The 23,692-nt window shown below is 39.7% G+C and overlaps 1 protein-coding gene across 1 annotated transcript in view; it reads right to left on the bottom strand.

The window, feature by feature from the left end:
• Nucleotides 1–23,427, bottom strand: part of CPXM2 (carboxypeptidase X, M14 family member 2) — a 69,651-nt gene extending 46,224 nt beyond the window's left edge. The window contains exon 1 of the mRNA XM_082764774.1: nt 22,979–23,427. Coding sequence (XP_082620900.1) covers nt 22,979–23,306 — 328 coding nt within the window. The 5' untranslated portion in view covers nt 23,307–23,427. The remainder of the gene's footprint in view (nt 1–22,978) is intronic.
• Between the last annotated feature and the right edge of the window lie 265 nt (nt 23,428–23,692).

Below are 23,692 nucleotides of genomic sequence, written 5' to 3'. Positions count from 1 at the left end.
CTGGCCAGGGCTCTCAGCTGGTGTAAACAAGCACAGCACCAGTGAAGTTGATGAGAAATAGCAGCTCTTAAGAAATCAACGAAGCAATGCTGATTTACACCAGTTGAGGATCTGGCTTTTTTTGGTTCTTAAAAAGTTATTATTGCTTGCTATATGCTTTTGTTTTTCACAGATATGCAGCGTATTTCCTGTCAAGTGCCTCTCAGTATAAAATGCCAGTAAAATGGCCTTTTATTTTTCTGTCTTTTGGCATTTTCTTTTTCATCTCTTGTTTTGATTTTCCCCCTGTACTCATTCCAAGCTACTGTATGAAGTTCTGGTTCTAATTAAAATCTATTCTGGAAACTTCAGTCACAGTCACTCACATTGCACAATAGCATCTGTTACAGAGGGCTGGGAGGCTGGATTGCTGAACTCTGCAGAGGTAATAACTGAGTACTGTCCAGGTTTCAGCTGGGATAGAGTTAATCTTCCTCCTAGTAGCTGGCATGGTGCTGTGTTTCGGATTTAGGATGAGAGTAATGCTGATAATACACCAGTGTTGTAGTTGCAGATCAGTGCTTGCACAATGCCAAGGACTTCTCTGCTTCTGCTGCCTTGCCAGTGAGGGGACTGGGGGTCCACCAGGAACTGGGAGGGGACACAGCGAGGACAGCTGGCCCAGGCTGACATCTGATAACACGTGGTGACATGCTGAACAATAAATATGGGAAAATTGATTGGGTTGGGGGCTGCTGCTTGGGAATGGGATGGACATCAGTCCATGGGTGGTGAGCTGTTGCCCTGTGCATCACTTGTTTTGTATACTTCTTTATCATAATTACTATTATTATTTCCCCTTTCCTTTCTGCTCTATTAAACTGTCTATATCTCAACCCACAAGTTTTACCTATTTTTTTTTTTCCCAAATCTCTCCCCCATCCCACTGGGTGGGCTGAGGCAGTGAATGAGCATCTGTGTGGGTCTTAGTTGCCTGCCAGGTTAAAGCACAAAAAGCACAAAGAGGGCAAATCTGAAACAAGGGGACATCTCTCGAAGCTCCAAATTTCACAGTCTTAAAGAACGAAAAGCAGATATTACTTCAACCGTGAGCAAGTTACAGCCTGGAGCTCTAGCTTTGGCAGAGAAGACATTGGAAAAAGTCACAGAATCACAGAATTTTCTAGGTTGGAAGAGACCTCAAGGTCATCGAGTCCAACCTCTGACCTAACGCTAACAGTCCCCACTAAACCATTTCCCTAAGCTCTACATCTAAACGTCTTTTAAAGACCTCCAGGGATGGTGACTCTACTTCATTATTATCATAAAAAACTTTGTGGTCTAAGATGAGTCCAGCCACCAGTTTTTGAGTCCCTCACATTCCTCAGTCCTAGAAATACAATGGCCATTTTTGAAAGAAAATCTATTAGTGTTTCACAGAAGGTGAACAAACCACAGAGTATCACTTGGGGAGCATATAAATTGTACAAGAGAGCACAATTTAGAGACCCCCAAAGTCAGCACCAACTGGGATTGGAAAGCCTATGTAGGGCAGAAGCAGCAAACTGTGCCACACTTAGTATTTCACTGTGTCTGACTCTCACGTGTAGTTTTGTATTGCTGCGCACAAACTGACAAAACATATATGAGATACCCTATGCTCCTCGTCAGCTCATAACAACCTAAAATCCCTCAGGAAAAATATTACATGCTGTTTATTTGTGCTAGCTCTTCTTTGCTTATCCTTAGAAAAGTTCTCACAGAAATCCAAGGCCTAAGTTTTATGTCTTTATCAGAGGCAGTAAAGACAAATGTTAAGTACTAATGTATTTTCTGAACTACCAACTGTGATCTTAGTATTACACAAGAGACAAGATGTAGACAGCTCCTCATTCTGAAGAGCTTTCAATCTAATTATCCAAAACAGAGAAGAGACAGGATTTATAAGGAAATCCAGAGGACAAAGCAGCTCAGAGGATTTTTGTTTCATTGGCAGATTGTTTTAATTGCATTTCCTTACAGAGTGCTTCATCTTTCATTGTGCTCTGACTGGAAGAAGTCTCAAACTCTGACAGATCTCCACCAGCAGTAGAGTACTTAGCTGGGAACTGCTTACCCCCTTTAACAAGTTCAGTCTTCAAGACAGGTTTGGAAATCAATCTCATAGGGTAATCCAACATACTCTTTTCCATTTCAGTGTCTTTTTGTCTGCAAACACTCTCTAAAGGCACTGAACCACTATGAAGAAGTATCAAAAGCAAGACACTTTGTCATACTCAGTTCATAAAAGATCATTTAACTCTATGTTTATAGAGTTAAACCTAACTCAAGGCTAGGAGGACAATATGTAGGTACAGCTAGAAGTTAATAGTCAAAAATTTCCCACAAAGCAAATAGTCAGTTCCATCAGCAGAGGATCCAATGAAGCTTGGCCTCTTCCAGATTGTGTTTCACAGCCCAGTTCTGTTATCAAATATCTCCCTATCACTCATAACCACACAATCTGCAGCCTCGTTTTCCTCAGCAGGGCTATTAGCACAATTGCTGTCTTCCATACAAAGACCTATTTTCATTAAAACCATAGGAAACTTGTTATTTTTGAGCCTGGCAGCTGCCTGCCAGAGCTGGATGAAGTTACCCAGCCCACTGAGACGTTGCTGGAGTGACGTGCACTTGCCAGTGTACGTACAAAGAACCGGATTTGGTTTTATTCAGCAGACTGAAATGTTCCTAATTTATTACGAAACTGCAATATTCTGGCATTGCCTATGGATTTCAAGCAATGTTTCTTAAAACTCCAGGATGGGCTAGTTACAGGCTGCAAAAAACCTGCCTGCATATATTTGTGTGTATTATCTCCATTTCTAGAGAAACGGAAGCCCAATAATAGTTTGTATGGATCAAGAATGTTCATATGGATCTCAGTTAAACGTCTGACTGCTCTATATTTTTAAAGTATGTGTTATTTGTATTGTCTGTGAATGCCTCAGATTAACTGGCCAATATTATGAAATGCTCAATTTAACAGGAGTTATCAATGGAAAAAAGACTGGCTCTAAGAGCTGGCAGGAGCTATCTATGGTATGCAGTGTAGATAATTTTGATGAAAACGAATTATTACAAAATACAGAAAATTTATCTGTGGCTATGGAAGACACTTAAATCCACATATTATTTACATAAAAACTTAGTAATAAACTCCAGCAACACATTTATGTTCTACAGTGACATAAAAGCAAGCCTTAATACTGCAGGTTTGGGGAAGAATCCGAGGTATGGGCATTTCTCTTTTTCTGGCCTGTATCCAACCGTGATTTCATTTGTAATTTTCAACCATGAGTAGGTATTCACTTTAGAAAAAATTCATTAACAAGATGTCTGGATCAAATTAATTAATTCCAAGACCTAAAAAGAGACAGGGCATGGGTACAGATTTAATAACATTTGCATCTTGAAAAAGGGCTATATCTACATGTCTATGGTTTTCAATTTTGCTTGGGCTAGCCAGGTGGAAGTTTGTATCCCAGCTAAGGGCAGAAAGACTTTTCTCATAGTTTGACAGTTAGCCATCACCTGTCCCTTGAAATCAGGAGGGGGAAACCCTTTACAAATACCTCAGACTCCACCTCACCTCTTGGAATCTGAACCTTACAGTTATAATTTAGGGCTTACCTATAACAAGAGGACTACCCGAAGGAGCTACTGAGCTCCCTTCTCCAGCCAGCACCAACTCAGGTTGCAGTCTCAGTTTTTACAGAGAGTACAGAGATATTAGCCCAGGTTCAAAAGTAGTTTTAGCCTCATGATTGCATGCCCTAATGATGCAACATCTTCCACCAAAACTCTTATCAAAAACAAAACAAACAAAAAGACAAACAACTCTGCAGAGTCAGCTTGTTTGTCTTTATATGTGCAGTATAATTATAGTTGTTCTGCTGCAACATTAGCTGTTCTTTATGGTAAAACTTTTTGCAGACATTCTTAAAAACACAAATTAATGTCATGAGCAGAAGATATATATATGAACAGGGCAAGAAAAACACTCCTGTTTATCTTTATTGCCTAAATTGTTCATTTATTTTATTTACTTTTTATTTTTATTTTTTGTATCTAAATAAAGATTGTCAGGTAAGCACAGATTATCTTTATAGCTCTTGTATCTAATAAGGATGCATTTAGTAAATCATTCTGTATTGTCCTTTTGGAGACAAAGTGGAGAAATGATTGTTTTATTTAAAGAACATTTTCCATCAATTTAAGTATTTGTTCAGTTTTTCAAATGGCAAGAAAACAGAAGCAGCAGTTTTCTTTTTACTTATTTTTTAGGAGCCATACCTATAATCCTTTTCAATCCCCACAAGTCTGTGCTTGTCTAACTCATCACACTCAGATCTGGAAATGGAGAAATATCATCATCGTGCAGTGTGACAGTCTCCCTAACATTTGGAGACAGAGTGTATTCAATTTATTTTTTATGATTCCAAATGTGTTTTAGCTCTAAGATTTTTCTCATTTTAAAATATGTAAGAGCCCCTTTGCACTTGCAAACATTTGTCTGGGGAGAAAGGATGTTACACTATCCAGACACAGCAGTTCAGAGAAGACAGGAGGAAGTCAAGGCAGCACTGCTGATGAGTTTACACAGAGTTTTCTCTATACAAATAATTTTTTAGAGCCAGGATATTTTTTCGTTACTGTTAATATTTCTGTCTTTGCACTTGAGGCAAAGTCAATGGAAGAACTCCTTTTGACTCAAGTGGAAGTTGGATCAGGTTTTCACCTCATCAACCTCCCAGCATATCTTTAAGCTTTTCATTTTCCATCAGATCACACTACCACTGTGATCTCCAGTAACGCAGCACAGTCCAAGTTCTCTCTGTCATCAACAGCAACAATGGACAAATGAACTATCTTTTAAAATGATTCTGCTCAGTTTAGAAGGTCAAAAGCCCATATTGCATATCTTGGCCCTCACGTGGCCAGAGTTTGCTCATGTAGGGGGATAACAGAGACCAGCAGGCACCCACCAAACAGAGAAGGTCTATCATTGCTTGGAAGGAAAGCAGTATGGTGCCAGTGTGATGTGCTTTAGGATGCTATTTCTATTTCTAATTAGCAACCTATTGCTATAATCAAAACCGGTTTCTTATTTCTGCACACGTTTGCCTATTAGATTCAACTACAGTCTTGTCTCTTCTCTAGAGATCTTGTTCTCTGGGGACCCAAAACATACCCTTGCTAACACAGCATGCTCAGGCATCTCATGGCAAAGTCACATCTCATAAGGTAGATGTACTTTTAATTTCTGATTCCCTATTTCTTTTTCTGGGCCATCCCAAAGTAGATGCAGAATTTAGGCTTCATTTAAGCAAAACACTTAAACATAATTAAAGAAGAAACTGCTAATCTATGAAGCTACTGATATTGGTACAATAAGCACACAAACATATATCTGGGGAGGATGAAAACTTTAACACTTACATTATTCACACTATTTTGACCTAAATCTTAGATCTTTGTAGTCTTAGACAAAAGTTCTTAATGAAGTCGATACAATAAATTTAAACCTATCATCAAACTTTAGAGCTTTTCCTATGAAACATGTGGTTGATAATTCATTCCAATAGTGGAAACTTAATGGAAATTCTGGCAGTCTAACACCTGTGTCTCAGATACTTAGGTCACGGATATGCCAAGTATTTTAAAAATGTAATGCACCTGAAAGGTGAAATAACAGTAAAAGCACATTTCTGCTGGCCTGCTACTTGCTGAAAATATCTTTTGATTGCTTTACTGTGACAGACAGCCTTTGTGGGGGCTGAATTAAACAGAACAATGTTCTTCATTTTCTAAAAAATTTGTTATATTTACAGTCTTAAGCCATTTGTAGGGGGAACATGGTTTAGCTAAATTTTGCTGTTTTGAAGATGTGATTGTGGAAGTGTGAAATTTTCACAGATGTTCATGAGTCACACTCTATACTTGGTATGTCCCAGCTTTTCCCTGGAAGCAGCTCCATGGATTTCAGTCTGAGCAGTTTTCTGACTTCTTTCACATACAAAATATTGCTAGCAATGCATGCTAGTTTGTTTACTGGCCTGAATTCTGACCACTAGCCCCCATGTGCCCCAGATTAATTGAAGCAGTATAGGCAGATGAAAGTTCTTCAAGAAACACATTTCGCTTTTATTTGCTTTTTGTTATAAACCCATTCCCAGGGCACTAAAAGAATAAAATGAGCAATGTACACTTACAACAAATCCCCTATATATAAGCTAAAATACTGAATTATAGTCCCAGATCAAAGATCAGTTAAAGGATTAAATAGATGCCAAATTTTATGTCCTAAGATGACATTACTTATGTTAAACGTGTTCTAATATTGCATCAAAGCTGTATAATTTTTCTAGCACAATCAGAAAACACTGCACAGAAGTTTAAGATGTCAGTGACTTATATGAGAAGGAGAGAGCAGTATTTATCACAGCACTGCAACATACACTTCCCTTTGTGGTTGCTGTTGAAGATTAAAACAAAACAAAAAAAAACAGAACAAAACAAAACAAAACAGTTTTGGATAAAAGCCACAAAACCCAGGTCAGAGCCAAAGCCTCATTAATAAATGCTCATTAAAAAGGAGCATTTTGAAGGGCTCTAGGTGAAGGCAAAGCCTCTGTGAGGTTCCCACAAATATGACCCATCTGATATCTTTAAGCTACTTTTGATGATCAAATATTCTGCTCCTTTGTAACCATCTTCTCCAGGGGCTTCAAGGCCATCAAAGTTATGTCCGCACTGTACCTGATACCTGATACCTGATACACACAGAGCCTTTCCATGACACCAAGACACTACTTCTTCCATGTTTCTTTTGTGCCACCTAAGTGCTGAACTGATGGCAGGATTGGACAGAGCAGACATCTGAAAGGCTGCAGGGTGCCAGCTCTATGCAAAAGTAAAAGTGTTTCTTATGTTTTTGAGGTTCAGGGAAAATTCAGCAGTTAAAGTCAAATAGAGAATAAATTGGGGATTATCCTGATTATTTATGTCAGATCTGACATAAAATCAAACATTTTTGGTATTCAGAAAGTACACTTTTTTATCACTCTTCACAGTTTTGCTCCCTCATACATTCAGGTTGTGGCTGATTCTAGATGCAACAAAAGAGGACATTTAAGACGGAAGAGTTTCTGTTATTCTTGGCACAGCTGGAGGCAGGAATTTCCAGAAAGCCTGTTCTCTGGGAGTTTTCTGGCCAAGCTTTCAGACTCAGGAGGCTCAGCTAAACTCCAGACACTATATAACCTTCTTGGAGCTGCCTGTTGCTGCCATCATACAGTCTACCTAGGAGGTAACATGATTTATGACAAGGTCAGTACAGGAGCTGTATCCTCCATGCACAAAGCCAGTGTGACTGAGCAAAAGAAGCTTGTCCCAGTTTTCCTCCTGGAACTGGATCTTGCTGCCTGTGATTCTTCTACTAGCAGCGAAGAAGCAACCATGCCTGTAAGTGCCTGGAAGCATCCTCCTCCTCCAGGTGGTATGGAAATACTGCCCATAGCTCTTGCATATCTGAAACTGGGCTTGTCTCCCTTTCCCCTCTCTTTTCTCCCCTCTAGTAGAAGAAAAAGGTGGAGGAAAGAGGGGTTTTTAGGTAGGCACCCTGGAGTTTCCACTGTGCTGGCCCATGGGAACATCACCTACACTGACCTGACTTGGGTGGGAATCAAACAGCTTCATGTTCCAAACCCTGTCATAGCAACAATGCCCTAATGAAAGAAATGATGTGATAACAAGCTGTATTCAGTGTGGACCATCGCTGTATTTAGGTGTTAAGTCTCACTGTAGACATAGCTCCAGGAAAGATTTTCAGTTGTTCATAATACAAGGTACCCTCTTGTTTGTATCCAAAGCTGACGAGTCCTCCATTTTCCCTACAAACGAATATGTGTGCTTAGTCACCCTGAAAAAGAAATATTTTTCCCTTTAATAGCTGAAAAAAAATACAGTTTGAAAAATAACATATCAGTTCTTCACATTTTATTATAAGTTTTGAGTAATACTGACTTATGTGCTATTTATTTTAAAATGTCTCCTCTGATGTTTTTCTGAAGCATGGGATGAAGACTTTCTGTAATTCCAGCTAAAGCCACAAAACTGAGTACAGACATCAAAAATGAGAACCACTCTTTTCTTTCCAGATCCAAACAAATAGACTTAGCCAAACAATGGAGAAAGAAAAAAAAAAAAAAAAAAAAAAAAAAAAGTCAGACTGCTTGCAGACTGGCTGGGTATAGGACTAAAATTACCATTAAAATGCATATCTATCCAATATGCTCATGCCAGAAATAGCTTAAAATATCAAATCACTGAGGTATAGTTCAAGACTAAATATTTTACAATAAGAACTTAATTGCAGCTATTAAAAATAAACATTGAAACTTGGAATACCATTAACTACAATAAAATTAAGACAGAAAGTAGCTACTATCTTAAGATGGCCCAAAAAATGAGACACCTTTAAAGTGCTAAAATTTAACCACCTTAACAACTCAATTTCAATACATTTTACCAAAAATAGTATAACTGCATACAAACAGTTGTATAAGTATAAAAATATCTTATGATACAATCAATTTCCTCTCCCTCCTATGAAAGCTGCAGTAGTAACTCTATACAGAATCTAATACACCCATAGCTCAGTATAGCACATTCACTATGCAGATGTACAGTGTAACAGCTTAGTCAGGAAACTCTTTAAACATACATAAACTAGAAAATTGCCTAAACTCCGGGTCCCAGAAATATGGATATACCAAGGATTCTGTCAGCTTTAATGATCTGGGGGCAGAGCCACTAGTTCTGCATCAAAGCGAGGATCCAAGGCTCCCCATCACAAGGATCAGAATTACACACCTTAGGCTACTGTAGACCTACTGGTGAAGAAGATACAAACAGCTTCAGTCATTCTCTCCAAACTCATAATTTCACTGAAATAAATGGCACCACTATATTATCAACCAGTTTTCACTTTCTGTCTTCCTAGCACACACATGAAGCACACATACACAGAGGAAAACAAATCAACAACAACAACAATAAAAAAGATTGTAAAAGAGTTCTCATTTGTACTGCTGAACTGTTAAATTTTATTGCCACTGCTATTGTTGCCTCCATTCCCAAGTACCAAATTTACAGCTGAGAAACTGAAATCAGCTACTTACCAGGCAGCACTACATAATGCCATTATACTTTTAATCAATTTCAAGTCCTAGTATAGACCAGATTGTATTCGTTTTACTTTCCTAAAAGGTGGGAAATGTTCTGAATGTGATATTGAAACAGATACATAAGCTTCCTTTGATGAAGCAGTCCAAAGCTTAAGACAAGCAAATGAGAGATGAAGATAGAATCACTTTGCTGTCCCCTGTTGGGTTCCACAGTAGGCTGTTTTCTACCAGTTTAGCTTTCAGACTTAGCTCTTGGTGGTAGCCAGCAAACTTCAGAGCCAGCACAAGTCTGAGATATGCCTTTAGGCAGCAGATAGTCATTAGTCATCTTAGCTGTAAGTTTAAATGTCATCTTTCATATTTTTTACAATTAAAACTAAAAATATGCATTTACCAACAGAATGTAGAATAGAAATAATCTGTGTCTGCAGTGATACCTAGGTGAACAGTGTAGGATCATCTTTCTTAGAGTCATTCCCTCCCTCTGCTGATCTGTGAAAAATTAGTCCTTGACATTTCTAAATCTTCCCAAAGGGTATGTGGCTAATCAGAAGTGGCATTAAAATCTGCCTCCCAGTGTGTAGACAAGCACACAGTTGCAAACACACCTCCATGAACAAAGCAAGAAGACCCTAGAAGGTGGGCTGGCCACTTCAGCAGAGCAAACCATCACACCCCTGCACCAAACTGTGCTTATAGCATCCCCTGGCACTCGTCTCTCTTCCTATAGCAGCAGTAGCAGAGCTGCCCACCACAAGGAAGCATCAGCGAGTGGTGGGAATGCTGCTTGGGGCACAGGGCTTGTTTGTGAGTTGTCACCCTGTGCAGGCTGGTCTCAGCTGCAGCCTATGCCTCCTCCAGGTTGCACATCTGGGCTAAATACTTGACCTATATAGAGAGCCTGTGACAGGAAATACCTAAAATCTATCCAACTTGGTTTTAAAACCTTTTATACGGTGTAAGTCTCGGTTTTATGGAGACCTGGTGTGTCTGCTCTAGCAGTGAGTTTAGATATTTAAGTGTTTTTTTTTCTAAAATCACATCTGTTGTTACTATTTTATATGAAATAATAAGATGAATGAATAAAAACAAACACTCCTCATAAAGCACAGAAGTCTCCGTAGCGCCTGGAGCTGTTGCTCAGACAATGATTTCAGAAGGAAGTTGTGTGGTTACAATTAACCTGATTTCAAACTGTGTGCTCCTTCCCAACCCTTAAAACAAAATGTTTGTATTTCCTTGAGCACAGTAAAAGAAAAAAATAAGTTTAGTTGGTTTGTTTGCTCTTTATTTAATTATTATTTTTGATGGGCTCTTTTTTTTTTTTTTTTTTTCACAGTTGATCCAAGCTCACCTCTAATATTGTACTAAAAAGTCAGAAGTAGCTGATACATTTAAAATCCTGAGCAGTGGAAACTGTTTTAGTAAGAGGATGAAAAATTGGCCAAGGGCACACAGAAAATAACTAGAGGCTCTTTGGATATACCCAGAAGTCCTAAAAAGCAAAAAAGATTTAGGAACTCATATAACAAAGCTTTCTTCCTTCCTTTAGAGCACTTCAAGTCCTAGCTGTTGCACCCTTGAGAAGCACCCTGAAAGCAGACTGCTTAAAGGTTCAAAACTGCAGGAAGTAAAACTTCAAAAAACAATTAGATCTCAAAGATTTGAAGAAATCAACCCCAGGCCTCGATTGAAACGTGACTACTCACATTAAAAAGTGAAGGAAGGAAGGAAGGAAGGAAGGAAGGAAGGAAGGAAGGAAGGAAGGAGGGAAGGAGGGAAGGAGGGAAGGAGGGAAGGAGGGAAGGAGGGAAGGAAGGAAGGAAGGAAGGAAGGAAGGAAGGAAGGAAGGAAGGAAGGAAGGAAGGAAGGAAGGAAGGAAGGAAGGAAGGAAGGAAGGAAGGAAGGAAGGAAGGAAGGGAGGAAGGGAGGGAGGAAGGAAGGAAGGAAGGAAGGAAGGAAGGAAGGAAGGAAGGAAGGAAGGAAGGAAGGAAGGAAGGAAGGAAGGAAGGAAGGAAGGAAGGAAGGAAGGAAGGAGGGAAGGAAGGAAGGAAGGAGAGTATTGCTTGGGTGCAGGAGGGATGCAGGAGGGGTGCAGAAGAGAACAGGTCCAAGGATGGTGTTTGGGCTCACTGTGGGACACAAACTCCAGGGCAGCACAAGAATACCTCTTGAAAATGTGCCACCAGTGCAGAGATCTAAGCACAGAGCCCAGCTCCCACACGCAATTAATTATTCCCTAAAGCAATTTCAGAAAAAAAAAGCAAGATTTTTATGGAGCTCAGAAAACACACAAGCACCCTGCAGTCAGGCCTCCCTTTCCCACGTTTCACCAGCTCTGTTTCTCATGAGCTTTTGCTTATGTTCCCAAAAGGATTTTAGTTTTCAGATGGCTTTTTAGCTTTCAGATGTCCACTGTGAAGATGGCACCGTAAACATATGATGGCCCACACATTTTACCTCCCCATCTCTACCTGCCCTTGAACTAGTCATGGGAGAGCCAGTTTAGGGAACTTACAACACTTAAATAAATAAATGCCTCAAGCCCAATCCAGCACCAGAATTCTGTGGTTTTAGAAGTTCCATTAATATCTGTTACATTTTGAGTGCTCAGCATTTTCATTAGCTTCCTGCCTGCAGAAAGAGAAATGCTAAAAATACCATGAGAAAGACATGGCACTCAATATTTCTCAACTGATCAGAGGGAAGAACTGGAGGTTCAGCAGGGAAGCTCTTGCAAAACTCGAGCTCCATGCTAGAGAGCAAAGGATCTGAAACAGTTCAAGCAAGGTTCAGACAAACATCTTGAAGGGTGGGCACCTCTCCAACTCAAATGACTGTGTGTCCAGAGGTCCTTCCTCCTCATTCCAGCTTCCTATGAAGCCTCCTTGAAACGTTGCACAGCCCCCCAAAAGATTCCCAAAATTCATTCTTTCTAAACAACTTCTGTGCTTTGTTTAATGACTCAGCCTTGGTCCAGCAAAGGCTCATAATCACAAGCTAAACATTTGGCACGTAGGACTCAACCGATGTGAAGCTAAGTGTGTCAGAAGTTTCAAATGCCATCAAATGTGAGCTTGTAGTGAGTTTAAAATTGAATGCATGTATGAATGTATGATTCTTCAAGGCCCAGAGATCCACACCAAAGGATTACCAGCCTGTGGATCCAATGAGGACTCCTCAGGAATGCATTCAAATAAACCCAAATATATGCTACCTGCCCAGTGGGGTTTGACATCCTTTACCTGAACAGTCTTGTACTAGCAATAAATAGCTGGTGGTATTGCCAACAGAGTCCTTGCCTCTGCTGTAAAGCTTGAATGTGCTAACGTGAACAGTTCAGTCCATGATCCAGGATTTATCACTTACTCAGCCACTGCCGTACAGAGCCTGTCTTCCCAGCCACCCAGAAGAGCTGGAAGTATTCAGAGGGTATAGGTATTCTGCACTTGGAAAGAAGTAGAATAGAGAAAGTTTCAAGGCAAGCTTCCCTGAGCATAACAAAATGTTTTTCAACTTGTTAATTGGGAGGAAAAATCTGGTTCAGGATTAATGACTAGAAATATGGAACAGTTTTGCAGAGGAATAGTTCTGTGCTATTTTCTCTCCATGCTTTCAAAGACCTCAGTGGCATTTTAGCTGCATAACTCCCATACTAGCATTTTTTAATTGTATTTTGAAAAGTTTCCCATTCTAGTTCTCTTGTAAGAGTGTATGGTCTCTCTCTCGGTCATTGCCATTTGACTAGCATTTCAAGTATTAAAAATCCAAAGTACATATTTGCTCTTTGCATATTATTAGCAACATCAAACAATTCAGATGTGTCTGCAATATTTTGTATTCCATATATTACTAGCATTCATCATGATTTGGATTATTTAGAAAGTAGATCCACAAGAATTTTTTTCCCTCTTTTCATTTAATAGTTTAAAATAACATTGAATGCCGTCAGTTGCTGGATGAGAGCTTTGTTCTTTGTTCACTGTGTACTTGAACTTGTCTGCTTGCAAACAGACATCATCGTTTTTTCTTTATAGAGGTGTTTTCAGACCCTAAGCAACAAACATTTAATCTTGCAGGAAAATAAATAAATAAATAAATAAATAAATAAATAGAATATGTTAGCCCTTTTTATTTATTTATTTATTTTCATTTTCAATAAACAATTCAGTCATTCAAGCAGAGAACAGATGCTAAACCTTTTGATTACAGTGACCAGATACCTCATTCCTCCTGTGCAGCATGTTTGGCAGCTGAGGAATTTATCTCAGCCTAATTTTCTACTCTGAGACTTGAGCATCCCACCCATCTCTGGATCTCTTCAGTGCCTGGGCTCACTATGGAAGCATTCACAAAGGTCTTTGTGAGTCGTCACTCACAGCTTTCTGCTTTTTGTGTATTATCCCTCAGTTATCTGTTCCTCTATAAGATGGAAAAAATATTTTTGGTGCCCATTATTGTCACTTACACATATCTAATGCAATATCCAATGCAAAGGAACTGGACCAGATGTGAGGCAGTCTTCAGAGGAGTCTGGAAAAGAATTGGACTGCCCTGTCTCACCATGGGAGAAACCTTCTTTTCTGGGCTGTGCAAAATGCACTGAGAACTGGGGCTTGTCCCATGCTGTTGGGTCACCTGCATCCAGGAGTATATCTAAGTCCAGATTTACTCTGAGAAATTCCATATGTATCACCTGTATATAACCTGTATATAACTATAATTCCATGTGTATCACCTGTATATAACCTGTATGATCAGTAAAAATCTTTGGGAGGTCTGAAATCTGGTCCTATGTTCAGATGTCCTGTCAAGTGCATCGGGCAAACTCACTACACTATGGAAAACTATTTTGGGGAAAAAGGACTGTATATTAAAACCAGTTAGGGCATTATGGTCAGTAGTAATGGTGGTGGCAGGGACTGCTTACATCCAGATTTGAAATCAACTCTTCTAAGAAACTTTGAACTTTTCCCTTCCTTTGACACATGTTATATGAGCACACTGACAGTAGAGCAGAGCCATAAACCTGTCACCATCAGATACAGTCTCTCTGAAGAGAACATAAAAATACTCTAATTTCTGGGAAAGAATGATAGAGAGAGTTTTTAGTTACTTCCACTGCAAACACCATGTTTCCCAGCACATCGTGATGACTAATGCACTCAGGCAGTTTACAGTAAACCTCACATGTGTTAGAAGCAGGAGACACTTGGCATCACTCTATACTCTATTGTCAAACAAAACTCCCATCGAAATGGGATCATGAAGACTGATTTACTCTCCAAAGATCTTATAAGGAAATAGGGAAAAGGCAAATCTGGGGACAAGAGAGATCAGACCTCTTGGGCCCCTCTATAGGCCAAAGAAAACTCTGTAAGTCAAATTGGGACTTTTGGGCTTCCCCTTCAGATTCCCTCTAGGTCCCAGACAGAAGGATCAGTCTTGTAGAGGCAACAAGAAAGGAAATGCCAAGAAAGGTACTGCATTTGTGACACTTGGGAGTGTGAAGAAGACTCAAAACCCCGTAACCCAAGAAAACAATTCAGATTTAGGAAACTATTAGTCATTGTCTGGATGAGGTATTGAGGACCAAAAGAAAAAAAGACAAGCTGAATAGAGGACTCTGGTGTTTAAGTTGCAGTTCAGTTCCCTTTTAGATGCATAAATCTCCAATTAAGTACTATTTTGCCTTTAAGACAACTAGAAAAATTGTACACACTGCATAGTTTTTTTTAGGTACCTGCAGTTCACCTTTGAGACATATACAGTGTCTCCTTCTGAATAGTCAAGATCTGTCCACTGTATCCGCTATTAAATAAATAAATAAAAATATTCAGATACCTTATCCACTTTGAATATTAAATTTTCCATGCCGGTAACTAGAAACTTCACAGTAGGTAAGTTCTGTAGTAGAAAGAAATAAAAAGTGTATGCTGCCAGTACCCGAACTATGTTTAACTTATGTATAGAATAACAGTTATTACATTCCTTGTTTGGACTGTTTGATTCAGTAGCACATTTGCAAATTCAACATCCTGCTAATGTTTGTGTGAAAGCAGAGCAGCAGAGCTATATTATTTACTGGATAACAGAACTGTATACTTCAAGTATTTTCATACTGTAAATAACTGCAATTAAACAGAAGATTAAGCCTTTGGTTGCTTTCACTACTAAATCAGATATTCAACTTCATGAGTGATTAACAGTTACAGGAACTCACTATGGTCTGCTGAAGCTTTTCAGCTTTTGTCTGATCTTCTTCAATATGGAATCCCAGTTGACACTCTGAGACTCAGCCCCACACAGACCATACAGTGCAGGTTTGAAGCTCATTTATGTGTCAGAACAGGGAATCATTTCGTTTTTCTGATATATTAGTAGTATTTCATATAATTTTTACAAGACATTCTTGTAGAATATATTTTACAGTGCATTGAGCCAGATTCCCATTTATAAGACAGCTCCTTGAAACAGCACTCAAGAATCAGAAAGTTACACTAAAGCCTCATTTGATTAAGAAACAGTGACGTAGTTCACTATGGAAATAAAGAATAAACCCCTCATCTTTACTCGTCTCCATTTAACCTCTAATAACATGGTACAAATCCTTGCTTGCCAATATCAGTATGTTACCCAGCAGAAAGGAACTGTTTGATATCCATAAGAGGACTCAGATATCTATCAACAGACTCTCCAGAATCTCCTATTTAATTTAATTCAAACAGGGCTAGAGAGATTGTTAACTAAGCCCAAGTATTCCAAAGATGCTTTAAATGATCCTCACATGCTTCTCTGATGTCTTCATAGGCACTCTGACTCTCAGAGTCACCATCTGGCATCTTTTCATTCCCCCTCTTGTTTTTCTCACCTTTTTTTTTTGTTGTTGCCATTTTTAGCTATGGGTAAAAAAGAGAAACAGTTTCTCTTTTACACCTGTCAAGTTGATTTAGCACTGCCTGTTGACTGCATGGAGAACAAAATGCCTTGCTCATCTCTGGTTGGGCTCCAGCCCTTCCTGCACACAGCAGACACCCAGAGCATCCTATTATTCCCCAAAATGTGTCTATAAAACCACAAGGTGACAGAATCATAAATGTTCCTTTTGCTGTACTACAAGGAAATTAGAAATGTATTTAATTCCAAAGTAATGAGTCAGCATTCCAGTGTATTTCACTGAGAGTAATATGTAAAATAAATAAATAAATAAATAAAAAGCATCTAACACCTCTTGAAGTAAAGAGAAAGCCAGAGAAAGACTTCCAGGGAGGCTGGGTAAACCCCTGAAAGAGAGAGCTGAGGTGTTCCTCATCCTCCATGGCTCAGGAAATGATGCTCCCATCAACAAAGTAATCAGAGAGCAGCAGTGTTAGATGGCCATGGTCATGGTGGCATCTAAAGACCCTTAACCCACTGTCAATGTGCTTTATTCTTGTCAGGACATGGACAGTGTGTTCAAGCTGGTTACAGAGAAGTAGCTTCTGCATCAGAGACATAACTGCACAGATATGATGGCGGTGATCAGCCTCAAATGAAATCCCTTGCAAAGAGACTCTAATGCCCTCTTTGATCCACGGCTTATTAAATTAAGAAGGACCAAGCCATCCATTAAGGTAGTTCCCAGGGACAGAAAGCTTAAAGGTGATTGCCTGCTCCTAGCATGACTGATTGTTACTATCACCTCTGTTTTCTCTTGGGGAATGTTTGTTTGAGCTGAGAAAATGCTGTGGGAGTGTTTTGCATGTGTAATCACTTGTTTTTACATTTCAGCTGCATCACAGTTTTGCTTGTTTCCTTTTTCCACAGGTAACCAGCAATGAGTGTTGAGGGCACATAGCTGTATGTTTGTTTCAAAAAGCCCTACTTTCTAAGACAGGCGGTACCACAAGACATAACCTCACCAGAGGCCTGACAAGAAGGCCAGATTTATTCAGATTTATTGCATACTTTGCATAATAATGTGGCAGTGCAGCCCTCTCTTCCCCCGCCTTTTGATAATACAATCACAAGCAGCTATTTTGTGTGAATATGACAATCAAATTTCATCTCTGTATCCAGACAATAATTTTTTCAGAAGTCTGCTTTTTACATAGACAATGAATTGGACAAGGCTCAAAAAATCCCTGGAGGAAAAGGCTCATATTTAAAAAATTCAAGAAATTGCTTCTTCTGCACCATATCTTCAACTTCCAATACTTCATCTTTTTGATAGACTCTAAGTTCACATAGCTGATAGAAGTCTTCCTGCCAAACCCAAAAGAAATAATTGAAATTTGATTGTGAACCATCGGAATGACCTCTCTAATCAGCTCACTGAACAGAGAATAACATTAAAAAACAAGAATGAGTTCAAATAATGAGTGACTCAGAATATGCTGGCATTTCAGGGACGGGTCTAGGCTCAGATTCATATTATTAAAATCTATTCAGTGAAATCATTCCCTTTTTTAAAAAGATATTTTTCTCACCTTAAAAATTAGTTTGAATTCAGAGAAGCTTGCTAGGAGAATTGTCGTAGAAAATGGTGTTCTCTAGCATAATCAAATGTGTTTATTCTAAATTTTTTCTCATGTTATATTACTCATTGAAGACATAGCTGATCAAAAAGGGTTGGATGATTTTGAAAGCATTGCCCATTATTTATTCTTAGTCATCTCTTTCCTCTTTTGTTGTGACATTCTTTAAAGGATGGGCTCTTAAACAGAATGGTTGTGTTATGGCTTATTATTCTACATATTTGTAGAAATGCTGAGGAGAAAATAGAAGCTGGTAGATGAAAGAAAGCTCATTAAAAGCCAGATGTTTTCATCTTTGCTTGTCACATCTGGCAATTAGGACATGATACAGGTCGTATTAAAATTCATGGGAGATGTTCCAAAGAGCATGTAGGGCCAATGAGTTCATTCACAGAAGGTGCCAGTATAAGAAGTTTAAGCAAAAGTTTTAAAATTACAATCTACATCCTAGGTCACAGGAGTGCTCCATTTTCTCTGGACTTCTCAGGAATGGGAGCCAGGCTGAAGACAAGATATCAGTGGATTAGATAACAGCAACACCGATAATATTCTTGGTTGCTATATTGGTCATTTACAACTGAATAGTCTTCACTTAGATATCAGTTTCTCTATGCAGTTATGCCCAAATTTCACTTTACCTTCTGATTCAGTTCTTTAACACCAAAACCTGTTTCTTGGCTCCTCTGAATTGCTGTATTACTAGCCACTGCCCCATCTCCCTTCACACCATCCCCTCTAAGCTCCCTGATGCATTGCCTAAAGCTGCTGCTGGCACAGTTCTCTGCCAGACCCTCACCAGCCTCCCGCCCCATCTGGCTTTCAGCCCTTGCATTCCACAAAAACACTTCTTGCCAATCTTTCTAATGACTTCTTCCTAGCTGGAGCTCTGAGACATTACCCCATCTTCAACGTGCCAGCAAAGTTCAACATGCTGGATTTCAAATGCCTTCAGAAAACTGACTTTGATGACTCCCTTTGCTCCCAGCCTTCCTCCCAGCTCTCTAGGTATGCATCCAGCATGTCTGCCTATTGTCAATCTCTTCCCTGTCTGCTCCCTTTCCATCTTTTCTCTAGATAATCCCACCCAATTTTGGCAAGTAATGCTAATTCACAGGCTACCACTTTCTTCTGCCTTTCCTTCTGTTCTAGCTGGAAACCTAGTGTAAAAATTAGACTAAAACCCAAACACAGCTCCTTTATTTTCCAGTGGCAGTCAGAATTGTGGTGACAGAACAAGAACCACTATAACACATGCAATTTTGTAAGTCAGATTTGTTTCCTAGTAAAAATTTTTGCTAATGTTTAGTAAGTTCCACCTAATGTTTGGTAAGTTCCACCTTTCTCTACTTTCCATGAACCTGATAGCCTCAGATTAAAAAAAGCTGTGTAGATGGCACTTTGGAAAGAATGATGTCATGTTAGACATGAAAGGCAATATGGAATAGAGTATCTTTTGCACTGCCTTTCTGAAGATATTTCATAGCTATGCTGAAAAACAGCAAAAGTAAAAAAGAATATATAATTACAAATATAATTATGGCATATTCAGGCACAATAGGAATGAAGGTTTAACCGTGACCCTGAGCAATAGGCAATATTAAGCAGCGTTCATGGGCACCTCAGCCCATAAACCTCTCTGAGGTGAGTTTTGGTCTCTAGGCAGACAAAGCCCCAAACCATCTGTGGGGGTCTGCCACACAGGTGGTAGCTGAGGCAGCATTTATTAAACTCCATTAAAGAACTCATAAAAGAAAAACACTGATGTTAATGAGACTCTTTCCACTGATTTGAATGGGCTTTGGATCAAGGCCTAGATAAGCAAGGATGGAATTAGAAAAGGGAAATTTGTATATACAGAAACCCGTCAATCTGACCGTTTACCTTTCAACGATGACTTAGTACCATTTCATTTAGAAGTCATTCTGCCTTCTTGCCCTTCATTTAAAGGCAAGAAGGCAGGCTGGTATTTTTTGCTGCTACCTGAATATTTACAAATACTGATTCCAACAACACTTTTTCAAATATATACATATATTGCAACCCCACTGACATCAATAGGATTTCTTCCTACAATTATATTTCACAGATTGAAAACATTTATATTCTCACCACCTTTAGTAATTAGCTTAAATAAATTGAGCCCGTGTCATCTGTTATGTGCTGCATCCTTCAGACTGCTAAGTTTGATTTCAGCTTTGATTCAAAGCTAGAAGTGATCAGTACCAGCTGCTCAGCCAAAGGGCAGATCACATTTTCCCGGTCCTCCGCCTTCTTCATCCCAGCTCCGAGCCAGCCTATTGTTTGTTACAACTAATTAATCCCACATGCCCCAGCTTCCAATGAGCCTCACAAAAAGCAGATTTTAGTATTTACTGCATGTCCAGTAAATTATTTCCAGTTCTGGATACATGTATAAGCACATGGATGTATACACATATGTACAACACACACATGTATTTACAATCAGACATAGTTATTGTTCTTGGCTATTTGGTAACCACCATTATTATTTCTAGTTGTCCTCCCAATTGGCCAAATGTGAGAAATTATAATTATGGATTATTATTTAGGCACCTCTGTGTGGGGCCAGATGTTCAGCTATTCATTTCAAACCCAATGACATGGCACTAGGCTTTGGTGTCACTGCACTGCACTGCATTGCTGGGACCTAGACATCTACTCCATGCCGTTGTTAGACTGCTGCTGCCTGTTGTCACTGGCTGCCTTTGGGAGAGGGAAAAGGAGAGATTTCAGATGTTAGAGCCAGAATTTTTATCACTGTCTCTAGTTAAAATTGCCTGACACTTCCTTTTAAATGACTCCTGTTTTCAGTTATTTGCATCTTCAACAAATGGTAACCATTCCATTTTCTGTGTGTCTGCCCTAGGGTTTGTTATGGCTATTTCCATTAATATAGTTCAACTTCTCCTGAGGAAACGCATTGCATTTCACCATATTAAAGTAGATCTAACAACCACCTTACTGAGTAGGTGTCAAGCCTCCACATGCTGGAGCAAGGAGCAAAGGTTTGGTGGAGGAAATCAGTTTGGGTTACCTCTGGCTAACCTCACAAAGCTCATAGACTTTAAAAGTCTGTAAGAGTCATAGACTCTTACTGCAGGTGGCTGGTGGAAGCTTGGAAGCTGGTAGCTGTGTCAAAAGAGTACATGCCTGCTGTGAAAGCTGCAACAGAGCTATTTCCAGCTGCTTTTGGTTGTGTGTCATAAGTTTTACCCATGCTTCCCTTGGCCTTGTGCTTGGCCATACTGAGGAAGAGGAGGAGACTGAGGAGGAGCTCGCCAGGCTGAACACAGAAATAAAAGAGTCAGGTAGGGTGGAAATCAAGAAGCAGTAAATTAGAAATGAAGATGAATCTTGTACTAGTATACTGTTTGGCACAAAATGGAGTATGTTTGGGGGAGAGTTTAAGGAAGAGTTTTGCTTGTTTGTTTTTCTTATCTAATTCCATAATTTCCTATGTAGAAAAGGAATGCGATTCTACTTGCAAAATCAAACATTTTTAGGAAATGCCTGTAAGACCTCAGTTTGCTCTCCCAGCATAGCTGGAATTTTGTGCTGCACATGCACAGTGCATAAAACAAACCAGGCTGGGAAGGGAAGAGTGCTGTGCAACGAAGGAGGTTGACATCAATACAGCTGCTGCTTCCTCTGCACCTGCAAGGTGCTCGGCACACCAGGTGGGGAACAAGAATGATGCTTGTCTGCCAAAGTAAATGAACATTGCCCTTCAAGACTAGAAGTCATTCCTCTTCCTGTGCTTCTGTGCTTTCTGGAGCATGTGTGAAATCATGGTGCCAGGGAAACTGGGAAAAAAGCCAACCAAAAAGGTGAAAGCAGAGCTGAACTGCACAACACCCCACTACAAGTGGGAATCCTGTGCTGCATCTACCACTTTGAATAAGGAAAACCTGGGACCTAATGAGGCAACTTAAAAGCCCATGGTTAGATAACAAAAGGGGCAGTACTTGAGACCTGGAAACTGTTGCCTACTTCTGGCCCCTGATGGATCTTGTTCTCATCTGTGGTTTCTGCCTTGATTTACACTGGCAGTCCAAACTGGCTGACCCACAAAGGATTTTCAAGATTTCAGAAATGGTATTTCCTTACCACTGTTTATTATTATAACAGCTAAGAACTTTTATAATCAAAGACTAATTGATTTCTATCAGTCTTAACCTTAAATTGAAAAGTCTATGTTTGCTACTGGCTAGATGTAAATGGAGAAAAATAATGTCTCTATACAACCTTTGATGCTGTTTTGATACATTGCACATAGTAATGTCTCTGGATTGCACACTTTGTGCCCTGTACTCTGGTTTTTATCATTAAAAGTTTCCTTCTGAAGTAAAGAGGAGTTCATTTTTAAGTGAGTAGGATTTGGTCCCTAACTGTATAACTCTGAAGTTCATCTCATGGGCTAAATTCAGTTCTGAGTGTGTCCCAAACCTAACAAAAGTAACTACTATACATGCAGAAAACACAAGAATAAACTTTTACTTCTGGCTGGTGCAACTCGCTCTCAATGGGAACAACTGGATGATAATTGCTAACTGAGATTCTGCAAATTTTAATGTTTGCATATTTTCATTAAATCACATGCAGAAAACAGAAAATAAAATAACAAGTGACATTTTTTTTTATAAAGATTTTTTGTTGTCACTTAATTTCCTTATTTTACAGGCCAATGATTACACTGAGTTTGCTATGGCTGCCTCTTACAGTGAAGATCTTTGTCTACATATCTTCCTCTGGAGGGCTTTAAAGTGAAATCTCAAGTGATATTCATATTTGTAAGTACAATCAATTCAGGAGTCTCTCTTCCGCTAAAATTACCAGGGACAAAGTAAGGTGTTAGCATTTACAACCCGCTTGTACTTCAGAATCTGTCTCCCTTCATTTGTTATTAGAACTGCAACTTTAACAACAATCCAGCTGTCAAGTGTAATTAAGAAGGAAAAGTCCATGCACTAACTACAGTGCAGCATAATTAGTACATTAGCACTCCTAAAGCTCTTTACTTGATGAGGAAGGGGTTAAAAAGCCTGTAAAAGTTCTGAAGACTTGTTCTGCAGGATATTAAAAATTAATGTGTTGTCATCATCATCACCGCGAGCATGGTTATTGTTATTATTACCAAGACTCCCATTAACTGGATATTCATTAATGTTAAAAGTCACAGTCAGCATGAGATTCAGCAGACTCCAAGCTCTGGAGGAGGAGGTGGAAAGTTACCTGGTGGAGTTTCAAGAATGGATTTTCCTTTTTTGCTGCTTTTCTTCGGTTTTAACTCTTTCCTGCTCGGTTTGAACCCTGGGTGCTCCTCTGGCTGTGCAGCACGGATAGTTCCCTCCTCTCCAGGTTGCTCCGTGAAAGGAAAATACTCTTCACCGGGGTATGGAAAGGAGTAATAATGATCCCTGTTGCTAATCTCCTGCAGATAATAATCCTGATCGTCCATGGGTACAGCCCGGGACAGATCCCCCAGAAATAGGAGCCCAAAGGCACAGAGAGCGAGGCAGAGCTGAGACGAACATGAGCTTTCCTTGCCAAGGGCAATCATTAGTGTTTGCTTCCTCCTCTGCAAGCCCCTGAACTTTATTTGGGAAGAAGGGGAAGCAGAAAGCCCTGGCAGGGGGATAAGGGAGCCCGTCTGCGGAAAGTGCCTCTGCTCTGGGCTAGTTTGCAGAAGTTGCGAGGCGTGCAGCGGGACAGAGGGCTGCGGAGGGAGGGGGCAGGAGCGGGATGCATGTGATCGCTGGGCTTACCAGCCAGACAGACGGACAAGCGCACGCGAGGAAGGCAGTGTGCTCGCTCTGCCGGCGCCTGGCAGGTGTGATCTCCAGCACAACTCTCTTGCAGCTTTTCCTTCCGTTGTTGTCACTTTCTTCCAAAAACACAGCTAGGAGGCAGCTCTGGCTAAATCCCCTAAGAGTTTCTTTAGTCTTC

This window comes from Aythya marila (assembly GCF_965140915.1).
Source record: "Aythya marila genome assembly, chromosome: 7".
NCBI classification, from domain to species: domain Eukaryota; kingdom Metazoa; phylum Chordata; class Aves; order Anseriformes; family Anatidae; genus Aythya; species Aythya marila.
The sequence above is the reverse complement of the archived record's forward strand: the minus strand, read 5'-3'. Positions and strand labels throughout refer to the sequence as shown.